This window comes from Macaca thibetana, chromosome 9 (assembly GCF_024542745.1).
Source record: "Macaca thibetana thibetana isolate TM-01 chromosome 9, ASM2454274v1, whole genome shotgun sequence".
Classification (NCBI taxonomy): domain Eukaryota; kingdom Metazoa; phylum Chordata; class Mammalia; order Primates; family Cercopithecidae; genus Macaca; species Macaca thibetana.
The window spans coordinates 42,383,005-42,395,120 of record NC_065586.1 but is presented as its reverse complement, the minus strand read 5'-3'; the positions used below and the strand labels follow the sequence as shown (position 1 = coordinate 42,395,120).

Below are 12,116 nucleotides of genomic sequence, written 5' to 3'. Positions count from 1 at the left end.
ACTGGAGTTCAGAACTTTAGTTTCCCATCAGAAACCTGCCTCTTCTCAGGACACTGACCGTGATTGGGCACGATTTGCCAGATGAGACCCCACCTTCTCCCACAGGGTTTGCCTTCCCTTCAGAATACAGGAAAGTACATGTGGTTTCCAGAGGACCATGCTCTTATCTTAGAGGTACTTTCCTCTGCTGCCATCCCTTGAAGGGAGGGAGCTTCCCTCAATACCTCAGTTCCAGGGACTATGCTTGACCCAGCAATGCAGAGGAAGAAGCGACCTCATAGCAATGAGAGGCAAGCATGTTGATATTGGTGGGTATTTCTTCCTCCAAGTCTATCTGGGGACAGATGATGAAGACACTCACTTCTCTGCAATACACCATGATCAGGCTGTGGTCTCCATGACACATTTCAGCCTTGCCTATGTGTGTTGAACAGAGCTGGTCATCCTCAGAAGTAACAGAAGAGAGCAATAAGTACAGGAAGACTTTCAGTCCCAGAATAGTATTAGGACTAAATGTCAGAGAACAGGGGAACTGTAGGAGTTTGGGGACCTTAGCGTGGATACCCTCTCAGTCTGCTCCCTTGTGGTATAAACAGTAAAGCCCATGATACTAAAAGGCCTTGAGTGCTCATCTCTGGGGCAGGTGGAGCCAGTGATGGGTGCCCCGAGTGGAGGATGCTGGAGAAAGAGGACAGTGTCTAAGGCAGTTGAAGAAAGAGGACAATGGCTTATGCAGTCAGGCCTAGAGGATGCAAGGGATGTCACAGCATAGTGTCCATAGGCATCCCGAGATGTCTCTCATTTTGTTTTAGGAAGAATATTGACAAAGGTAGTGATGGGAGGGTTATTTCAAGGATGCTGTTTTCATGTGTCCAAGTAAACTTTAGATTCCTAAGAACTTTGACCTCTAATGCTTTTAAAGACCGTATACGCCATGCCCGTATGCATATTCAGTTAGAAAATAAACGTAGATTATTTGGTGAATTCAAAGATGTGCTTATGGAGTGGCACAGCGTGATCTCAGCGTACACTGAAGCATGCTGACGAGGAGCTTCTTGGATCTTGTTTCTTCAGGTGGACTTGGATTAAAGTGGCGTTGAATCTCTGCACTGGGAGTGGGAGCAGCCATGGGGTGGGTGCCTTAATCCTAGTGCTTTCCTGGCTCTCTCCAGGCTGCTTCATTTGCTGTGAGGGGTAGGAGGAGGAGGAGTTTCCGGGCAATGGCTATATCTGTTCTGGTTGCTGACCAAGGTCGGGGGTCCCATAGGTGGAGTTCCAGGATGAGAGTGCACCCTTGGGGATGGCACTTAGAAAGAGTAGGGACTAGGCCTCAGTCGGGGAATGGTGGGCCAGGGTGGAGCTCCTTTGTATCAAGGAGTCAGGGCCAAGGGCCATGCAGGTGGGCCTGCAGAAGGTAGGTGGTGATACAGCGTTTCCAGTGATAACAGACTCATGGCACTGTTTTCCTGGGGCTGTTGGGGTTGCATGGAGCAGATTCTCACTCAGGCTCACTGTCTTAAGGAGGGACAAATGCTTTTTTATGAATATGCATAGGTCTGTGGGGCTGTGGAGCCTGGGAAATCCGAGGCTGGCGTGGAAGTCTGGGGCCCTCTAGCGGTGGTGGCACATCTTCAGCTCAGTGCCACTCACTGTCCCTATTTCTCTCTGTCCATTTCTGTCCTCACTGCGGTGCTTCCTTTCCTTCCTAGATTTTTTCTCTAAGTTTGACTATTCACCACCTCAGAGGCTGTATTCTATCCCATGACCTCTTGCTGTACTTCTTTCAAATCTAAATTTTCTTGATTATTTTTCTTAATTTACAGTTTCAAGATTAGACCTATTGGGAGCATTCTGTGCTCTACCTTGGCCCCTGGTTGAGCTATGGATTGGTGTCCCCCAATGTCAGGTGGTCTGGACTCCGTTTTATATGAAGAGCTGTGGCCGGGCAGTGGGGTTTTGTGGAACACAGGGAGCATCTGGCACTGTGCATGAGGTTGTGAGGTGGGAGAGAACTCTTAAATCTACCAGCCTTGGTGATCTCTGGAACTAGGAGACAGTGCTGGGGAAGCCAGTGCTGGCAGGCCTGGGGCCTCATATTTCTTTGGCATTTGTATGATAACTTGTAGTACTTGGTGTCTTGACTTATGTATGAACTAATTCAATTTAGATGCTTAGAAAATAAATGGCCACTGGACCTGCAGGAGATTAGTAGTGGTGTTCCATAGCCTCAGACATTTCTTACACTTTTATCCACAGATAGGAAAAAAATAGCGATATTTGATTTGTTTTGCCAAGGCTTAGAGGGATCTAATTTGTGTTACTCATTGAGCAGCGGGAAACAGCAGACATTTCTAGGGTTCCTACCTGTCACCGTTCAGGAGACAGTGCACACAATCCCCTTGGCTCTTCCCTGAACACTGACCAGAGGTCTGTCATTGCAGGCTGGGAGTCCTCCGTCAGCATCAGCTCCGGCTCCGGTGTCATCCTTCTCTCGCACTTCTATCACGCCATCCAGCCAGGACATCTGCAGGTAACACTCTGCTTCAGATGCTGCCATGATCAGTGTGCAGCCAGAAATAAGCATTAGTGTCTGTAGGTCCTTGAATTTCCATTTGCTTATTCAATGTGCCTTTGGTCTAAACAGTTGGCCCAGTTTTATGTGTGGTTTGCTCACCAAGTTATCCATGCTAGTCTCATTTCCTCACTATGATGTCTATTCTCTTTTAAAATTGTTTTTACTTTCTGTGCTTTTATCCCACTGTTCTGCATGCAGTTCCAGTGCAGTGTTTTCTGAGTGTTGTCACCACAGTTCCGTGCAGTCTGCTGTTGTCTTGAAAGCTCCTCACTGCCAGAGTTCTCTGACACAAGGGTTCACTGTGACAGTTATCTGTAAGGATGCGTCACAGGCATCAAAGAGAAATTCCTTTGGTTCAGAATGGGTCCAGGCCTTGAAGCCTGCTAAGAATACCAAAGCCAGAAGAACACTGAAGTTCTCAAGGTCCCTCAATGATGTGGGTGAGAAGGCGCAGGATACTTCAGAAAGTTTTGCCTATGTGGAAAGAACTTGTTCTGAAGGAAAATTAATACTCCCTCAAGATCCGTGTCTCAGAACTAACAGGTTTCATCATAAAGAAAAAAGAACCGTGAACCACAAACCTCTTGGCAATTCCAAACATTCTTGTGTTTCATGCCTTTCTGCCAGTCGCTCAACTGCCTCAGAGGTGGAAGCTGGCAAGCGGGGCAGGCCCGGCCTGCTGCTGGAAGAGAAGGCAGATGGCGAGGCCACGTCCCGAAGCCGGCGACTGCTCCGGTACCTGTTCTCACTCTCGCACGGCTCGAGCGCCAGCAGTCTGCACAGGTTCCATGAGCTGGAGAGCTGTGCCGCTCGCCTGCACACTGCCAAGTCCTCCAGCGGGCTGGCAGGGAGTATGGGCTTCTGCTCTGACGAGATGGGAGATGACGATGTCTTTGAGGACAGCACATCTGCAAAACCGAAGAGTAGGGTTCTTCGGGCGCCTCTCTGCTCCACGGAAAAGGACAGCGACCTGGATTGTCCTTCTCCCTTCTCTGAAAAATTACCCCCCATATCTCCTGTGTCCACATCAGGGGATGTCTGCAGGTTGGTTTGCCAGGAAGTGCCATTCTAGCCATCTCTGCTCTCATTGGGAGCCTCATCTTGCTTTAATATGTGAAGTTTCAGGAAAATGAAGTAATAGGAAGTTGTAACCAGTTGTGGGTTGATTGTTTTCTCCAGAAGAATGGAGTATCAGTATCATTTGAAAAAATTTTTATGATGTGAGTCCCAAGATAGTTTCACAAATAGTAAAAGAGGAAGAAGCTGGCTGGGTGTGGTGGCTCACGCCTGTAATCCCAGCAATTTGGGAGGCTGAGGCGGGTGGATCACCTGATGTCAGGAGTTTGAGACCAGCCTGGCCAACATGGCGAAACCCCGTCTCTACTAAAAATACAAAAATTAGCCGGGCGTGGTGGTGGGCGCCTGTAATCCCAGCTACTCAGGAGGCTGAGGCAGGAGAATTGCTTGAACCCAGGAGGCGGAGGTTGCAGTGAGCTGAGATTGCACCACTGCACTCCAGCCTGGGCAACAAGAGTGAAACTCCGTCTAAGAAAACAACAAAAAAAAAAAAAGAGGAAGAAGCTACACATATTAAAGGCCAAGCTGACTCTTCTAAACTAAAAATAAGTAGACTTTGCATAAAGAAACTGGAAGAAAGAAACTAGTATCTCCAGCTTTCCAGCCTGATGGTCCAGATTTTAAGCATTGTTGCATCTCCCAGCCTCTTTTTTAACCCTTGCTCCCCACCCACCCCCAAAAGGTGTGTGAGGACTGGCTGTTCTCCAGTAGCTCCTTCCTTCCTTCCTTTTAACTGGGGTGTAGCCAACCTATGTCCTGTCCTAACTCTGTTTCCCCCCTTTGTCTTCCCTTATGCAGCATCCTTGTCTGGCCTCCATAATTCACTTTTTGTCATGACTCTTCTGCCCTCCTCATTCTGACCTTTCCCCAGTCTCCACTCCTTAGTGCCAACTGTCATCATTTCTAACATTTGGATCAGAGACCCCCTCACTAAAACAAACAGCCTGAGAGCCTGGCTCCTTCCAGAGGACGGGTGCCCCAAACTGTTCTCTAGCTGCTGGAAAAGACCCCTCTGTTTCTTAAAAGCCTGTTAAGTTCCTTCAGGCTAATAGCTACATCTTGGTGCATAATTCTTGGAAATAGAGAGTGCTTTCAAGTTAATTTCTCACTTACTGCTGTTAGTAGTCCCAAGAAAAAGAGATGAAATTGCAGCATCTTGTAATGGTGAGTGTTTTAGGTCTAGGAGAGGTACTGTGATATTTGTTTACTTCCTGAGAGACGACAGAAATACATAGTTGTGGGGTATGAAGGTAAATTCAGTGATTATAGCTAAAAAGCAAATATCATTTAAAGTCACTAGTATTTTTAGAAGTTGGAATGCTGGTTTTATTTTACGTAGAAATTTTTCCTCTAATTATTTTACCATCTTATGTTCTCAAAAATGATTCTATGTTGCTTTAAATTCATCTTTCAGTGAAGTTCTCATGTCATATCAAAAAATGACTGCTTTGTCATTTCTTACATCATTTTTTCCTTTCTGTTGCCAAATGCCCTCCAGACTTTCCATGTTGGTGCGGTAAGCTAGAAATTTTTAGTTTGTAGTGATTGTTTTCATTTGTGTTTCTATGTTTTTGTGCCCGTAGTCACTTCTGTAATGTTTGTTTCTGAGTTTCCTTTGGGGGGATTGACCTGCCACTGAAGCATCAGCTTCCCTGTCATGGGACTCTCCTTGGAATGACGGGTTTTCCTTCCACTATAGGATCTGCCACTGTGAAGGAGATGATGAGAGCCCCCTGATCACCCCCTGCCACTGCACAGGAAGCCTCCACTTCGTGCACCAGGCCTGCCTGCAGCAGTGGATCAAGAGCTCTGACACGCGCTGCTGCGAGCTCTGCAAGTATGAGTTCATCATGGAGACCAAGCTGAAACCGCTGAGAAAAGTACGTGGGAGGAAGGGATGCTTCACCCTTCCTGAAACCAGTGACCCCCAGAGAGCTGGTGTCTCAGGTTATGAGGTCATGGCTTGCCTACGTTCATTTCCTTAAAAAGTTGGGGCTGGTGCTTACATTTGCATTGTAGAGATTGTTGTTTCTGGTGCCGATTTTCAAGTCCCCCTCCTCAGGAAGAAGCTCTTTCTGACCATTCATAATCCTTCTTTTCCCTTCAAAGTAAGACTGCTTGCTTGTCGGTGTCAGTCATCTAGCCTTTAACCACAGACTGTTTGTGACATATCTTAGGACCTAATTTTATACGTACTAACTGTTGACGTCCTGCCTTTCTGATTAGGACTGTCTGTTGGAGATTAGTATCTCCTCAGCACCCAGCACAGTGTAGTACACAGTAAATTTATTTGTATATACCCATAAGTATTTGCTGGATGGGAGCGTGAGTAGGTGGATAGGGAAAAGAAAGCAAGCACAAACGTTGCAAGATGTGCAGCTGTCTTCAGAAAGGACCCACAGGCGTTGCATGACACGCAGCTGTCTGGAGACCCATGTCGCTGTGCCCTCTGAGAGGAGCTTTGTCCAAAGCACTGGCTTTCTATTTAAATGTTGACTGTTTCATACATCTCTCTAGATGCCCAGCACAAACGGTTTTGTCTGGAAGAATAAAAGACTGTTCCTATCCCAGAACATTAATATATAAATTGCAAGATAAGTCACATCATCAAGTACTAACCAATTAAATACTAAACGATGTGCTGGTAGAGCATATCAGTCATTCAGAAAAGGAAATGCTCGTTATAGGCTAGAGTGCTGGGGAAGTGGAGCGATGGTAGCCTCACAGGGTGTTTGGGTTTTAGAGCAGTTCTTGAAGGATTACTAGGATTTGCAGGCAGAGTGAAAGGAGTTTAGAGAGGTCAAGCTGTCTGTGGAGTAAAGCATACCCTAGAAAGGTGAGGGTGAGCATTAACAGGGTGTCAAGCTACGTGTGTTGTAGGAGTAGCAGGAAGCATGGGGCACTGAGGCACTGACTCTGTGTTATAGGTAGGAAGACCAGGGAACTTGCTAGTGTATAAAATCCCAGCAGAAAACAACCAGATGTTAGAGAAGGCTTGCGCAAACGGCTTAAAAAGTTTTGCCCAGTAGAAGCCTTGTAATTTATTGGGTGCCTACTCTATGCTAATCTCTCAATATAGGAAGTCTTTTAGGCTCTATTTTCAACTACCCTGCATAGACCCATCTGGAAAGAGCCTGTGACTAGGGTTGGCAAAGGATATGTGCAGAGTGTTTACACATTGTTCTTTCTCTCTACCTTTATGTGTTTTCTCCCGATTCGGAAACCAGTAAATGAAAAAGAAAGTCTGGCTATTTGGAGTAAATTAATGAGCTCCTAGAGGAGATGGGACTAGCAGAGTCTGCTTGTACCAGGAACTCTTAGCGTCGATTTCGAGCTGTTGCTGCCAAAGTAGCAAGGACCAAAGAGTGAGCGTCTTCTGCCATTCACCTTCACAATGTAGTGTGACCCATCTGCTAGTGTGTTGTGGCATCATCAACCCTCTTCTTCCGCTCGTCCATGCCAGTCAGCACATCAGGGAGACTTAAAACATAGCACCTGGGTCCTGGGCCAACATACTGTTTTCATTAGGACTGAAATCATAGAATTCTTTATCAGGCCATTTTTTGTCTGCTTGCAAGAATAAGCAGACAAGGGGATTTTTGATGGTAGTTCAACATTCATCTTGATCCCGGCTTCTTTTCATTGCATAGAACGTTGGCTGCACCTGGTACCTGGTTGAAGCCAAGTGGTTTTAGGAGAACAAACTTGTGGGAATGCATCTAGTTTGGGAAGGGAGAAGTGGGGTGGAAAGCCAATCTTACCTGCCTACAATGCTCTCACCCCACCGGCGCCCTTTTCCAGAAGCCTGAGCCTCACACTTTGTGTTGTTTTTCTAGTGGGAGAAGTTGCAGATGACGTCCAGCGAGCGCAGGAAGATCATGTGCTCAGTGACATTCCACATCATTGCTATCACGTGTGTGGTCTGGTCCTTATATGTGCTCATTGACCGTACCGCTGAGGAGATCAAGCAGGGGCAGGCAACAGGTGAGTTGAAGAGCAAGCTCAGCACAGGGGCCGGGATAGCTCACAGGAGTCCTGGGGTCAGAGGATTTTCCAGTCAGCCAAAAACGTCTGGGTTTCTGGAGGAGGGACATCAGTTAGAAGGCAGCAGACCCCTTTTTGGCGTTTCTTTTGCTGTGGTGGTAGTTTTTGAAACCCAGTCAGGAGAGTTCATATTCTGGAACATGAGAATCTGCAAACTGCGTCCTGGAAAAGCAGGAAGTAGCTGGGCACTGTCTTCCACTCTTCTTTGACTAAGCAACGTTGGATGAGTTGTGAATCCATTGGTCAGTTGTGCAGTCTTGTAGTCCCAGATACTTAGGAGGCTGAGGAATGGAGGATTGCTGGGGGCTCAGGAGTTCAAGGCTGTAGTGTGCCATGATCACACCTGTGAATAGCCACTGCGCTCCAGCCTGGGGAACATATAGCAAGACTGCATCTCTTAAACAACCACAACAACAGAATCAGTTGATTATGGGAAGTTCAGAAGTTGTGTTTTTCTTTACTTCAGATCTTAAATAAAATCTAATAGGCTGAGTTTTTCCCTTCCAGGAATCCTAGAATGGCCCTTTTGGACTAAATTGGTGGTTGTGGCCATCGGCTTCACCGGAGGACTTCTTTTTATGTATGTTCAATGTAAAGTGTATGTGCAATTGTGGAAGAGACTCAAGGCCTATAATAGAGTGATCTATGTTCAAAACTGTCCAGAAACAAGCAAAAAGAATATTTTTGAAAAATCTCCACTAGCAGAGCCCAACTTTGAAAATAAACATGGACGTGGAATCTGTTATTCCGACACAAACTCTTCTTGTTGCACAGAGCCTGAAGACACTGGAGCAGAAATCATTCACGTCTGATTGTGTGTGGGTTGTCATTTTCCTGGACATCCATGAAGAGCCGAAGGAAATTGTTTACTGCCAATTGTATACCTTTCTTATGTCCTTTAATAGCATAGACTGGACAGGTGACTATAGTGGCTTCTCTTTTTCTAAACCTTCCGTAGTCTCCTAGAAAATCCTCCTGTGGGCCGGGCATACCTGGGTACTGCCTCTGCCTGGCAGCTCTGTGGGAAGGTGGAAGACCCCACGATGACCTGATGGGGAGCCAGCAGAGTTCCTGCCCATGGTCTTGAGCAGAATGAGAGAATAAAATGCCAATCCCAAGGGAAGAGCAGGAGCAGGGGCGCCCAGGCCCTGATCCGCAGCTGCCTCCAGCTTGCAGCAGTCCCCAGCCTGGAGCAGAGCATTGGGGAATGTCTAGCCACGATGAGAGGATTCCCTCTGCACCACGGTGAACCCCAGGAGATGGTATTGAAACAGACCCCCAAACATAGACTCCTGCCCACCCTTTGCCGATGCAGCCTCCTCCATGCTCTTGAGCAGGTGGGGCTGTGGTGTTCTGTGGTGGCGCGTGATTCACTGAGCAAACAGCACTTTACAGAAGAAAATCTTTATTTTGTAATATGTGTGTCCAGTGGGATTGACACTCAAAAAAAGTCTCATTTAAAAATCTTTCCTTCCTTACCTTTGTATCTCCTTTACATCATGAGAGATCAAAAACCCATTTTGCCTTATATATGCTAAGAAGCGTGGCATTCGTTTTGTTCATAAAATAGACTCATGACTTTAAGACAGGACAAGCAGGCCAGAGGCTTTTTAAATCACAGATCTCATGGGAATTAATGGATGCTAAATGGCAATTAAAGCATGATTCCTGTGCTTTTGGGCCTGTTTTATGACAAGGTGTTATTTCATAGACCTGCCCTGTATGTTTCTTTTTTGTTAACACTGAAAAAGAACAGTTTATGAGATCTAAATGGAAAGAGAGGAAGTGAATAATGATAACAAAACTGAATATTTTAAAAATATTCCTTTATAGTTAAATCTCTCCAGTTGGTGCTGGCTTCACATTGAAAGAGCAGCCATGTGCCACCCTGGCTGGGGTGTGTGCACTGCAGGTTCTCTCTTGCGTGCAAGATGAGCGCTGGCCCACCATGCGGTTTCTGCTCGGGGAGGTTCTGTGGAGTCACTGCCAGGGCCACAAGGCAGGCGGGCTGGCTCTGGGACGAGGGCCAGGTGTGAGCAAACTGCCAGGGTCTGCTGTGCCACTGCTCCCTGGCCACACGCCCGCCCAGCTGTCGCCTTAACCGGACTGAACAGACAGGATCATTCGGGGCCCTTGGCCCCACTCTCAGTCCATTCTGTCATCAGGGATTACCACCTGTACCATTTTCATAAAACAAAACCAAAATCACTACCATCAAATGGCCTTGTCCTTCTAAAAAGTCTGCTTAAAATTATGTTTTTAAAACCCAGTTTCCTAGTTCCAGGCAAATAGTTACCTCCGGGAAAGTTGCCGGGGGGCCTGAAACCCAATGTAAGTAGCGCAGATGCTTCCTTTCCAGGCCACTCTCTCACCCAGCCTGCAGGGAGGAGATGGGAGATGCTGGGGGTCCTGCCTTCAGTCTCTCTGGGCCTTAGGTGTTTCGTTTGTCCTGCTAAGGGGATGAAGCAGGCACAAGGTGATTTCTTTGCCTTTCAGAGTGAAAGCCCTGGAGTTCGTTTTGAAGGCCAGGAGGCTGAAGGATCTCTAAGCTATGATGTGGGCTTAAAAGTAGCAGGCTTTATCCTTTTGTCTTCTCCAAGCCAGTGTCTGATTCCTTGGCAACACAGGTCTTAGTCTGTGGAGTGGCTCTGCTGTGGCCTTCCTCTGGCCAGGCAGGCACTGTCCAGCCATAGCCAGCTCCTGAAAATAGGGCAGCCTCCCTTTTCTCCCAGGCCACATCCAGCCCATGCCTATGTTCACTGTGCCCTGAAGTGCAATTACCCGTACCCCTTCTCAGCCTGGGGACCCCAGACAACCACAGACTGTCCACTCAGGGGAGCTGAATCCCAGGTCAGCCCTGCCAGTGTCCCTTAGGAACTGCCCAGGCAAGGCCCCTGGTTTTGTGTACTTGTTCCTGCCACCCAGCAGTAAATGGGTGTTTCAGGTGAAGACCAGGATAGATTTCCTAAGTGTGAATCCCCACTTCACAAATGGAACCCCTTATGCTGAACTTGAAAAGCACCAAGACATCCTGTAGATAGGAAAGTAGTTAGGTAGGGACAGCCCCTGGGCAGCCCACCCAGTGTAGCTGGCACCCCACTATGGCAAAGGTGCCTTGATAACTGAGCCCTGTACCCCTCCCATGCCCAACCAGATTCTCATGGGAAGCCCTCTCCCTTCTTTTCTGCCTAACACCATCTCATCATTTCTGGCCTCACTGTGGACAGTCCACACACATTCTTCTTTCCCCTCCTGGTGGGGCACATGGCCACCCCCTTGCCTTTTCTTTTCTTGAAGGTTCTAGTTCAGCTCCTGATTCATCAGACCCTTCTAGCCCCCTGCATCTAGCAGTGAAGCATGAAGCCTGGCGGGGATGTGGTACTCCCGTCTGGTGTGGCCACCAGCTCTGCCAGTGTTCCTGTGGCCTCGGAAAACTTGCTCTCTCGATTCTTTTGGGTGCTGTGTACTCACCAGCTTCCCCCCCCCACCCCTCATTTTGCACCTGGCTTTAGTGAAAGGATGGCATTTGGTTGACCCATATAGAAACCCAGAATGAGGTCTCAGGGCCAAGAGGCCTGGTACTTGTAGGCCAGGAAAGGGGAAGAGGCAAGTGTCTGGGGTATCACTAGCCAGCCCTCTCTGATTTGGCCTCTACTCCCCATAAGTCATAGTACCATAAGTAGGCTTCTGGCCTCAGCAATTTGGTCTTTGTGCCCAAGTTTATTGTGAGGATTTCCTGAAAACTTTATAAAAGGTCTCTTCCTACTCCAGGCCTCTAATGTTTTTCCCCTTTTTGCTTCAGTCCACTCGCAGTCGTGTAGGCCTAGTTTTCAAACCTGCACATGTGTCCTACCTGGCCACAGGCATGCAGGCCTCAGGTAGCTGGGCCAGTTTGGGAGCCTCAGGTGGTGTCTGCATGATCTGGGGCTGCCTCTGCACCCCTGGTGTGGGCTTCAGGGTTGGAGAAGGGCTGGGACCAACCGGGTGAGATCCACACGGCTCTGGATGTGGCTAGAGGCAAATACGCGCTTGAATTGCTTTCCCTTTTGAATCTGGTATGAAACATGCAGTTTCCATTTCTAGCCCAAGGAAAGACCAAAACATAGGGAACTAAAAGCATTTATCTTTGTCTTGGAAGTAGCTGTTGAAGTGCAGTTGATCAATGCACAGTTAGATGCAATGTTTATAGAAATTGATTGGTAAACCAAATTTACACTGGCATGTGTGGTGTAGTTTCTAAAAGGCACTTCACATTTGAAATTTTGCTTACCTTAGAAAGTTTCTAGTGATCTAAATGTCTAGTTTTGTATTCTTTTGTGTATGTTCACTGGTTCTCAGTATTACCACTTGAAAAATTCTCTGTACAGAGGGGTTTGTGCTATACACTGGGACGTCTCATTGCAGCAATAAAGCTTTTCTT

The 12,116-nt window shown here is 47.3% G+C and overlaps 1 protein-coding gene across 13 annotated transcripts in view; it reads left to right on the top strand.

The window, feature by feature from the left end:
- MARCHF8 (membrane associated ring-CH-type finger 8) overlaps window positions 1-12,116 on the top strand; it is a 143,815-nt gene extending 131,699 nt beyond the window's left edge. For 10 of the 13 annotated variants that reach the window (XM_050805343.1, XM_050805339.1, XM_050805338.1 and 7 more), the window contains 5 exons: window positions 2,442-2,530; window positions 2,774-3,619; window positions 5,352-5,532; window positions 7,489-7,636; window positions 8,204-12,116. In XM_050805343.1, coding sequence (XP_050661300.1) covers window positions 2,442-2,530; window positions 2,774-3,619; window positions 5,352-5,532; window positions 7,489-7,636; window positions 8,204-8,508 — 1,569 coding nt within the window. In that variant the 3' untranslated portion in view covers window positions 8,509-12,116. The remainder of the gene's footprint in view (window positions 1-2,441; window positions 2,531-2,773; window positions 3,620-5,351; window positions 5,533-7,488; window positions 7,637-8,203) is intronic. The other 3 variants (XM_050805348.1, XM_050805349.1, XM_050805347.1) reach the window with 1 other exon arrangement.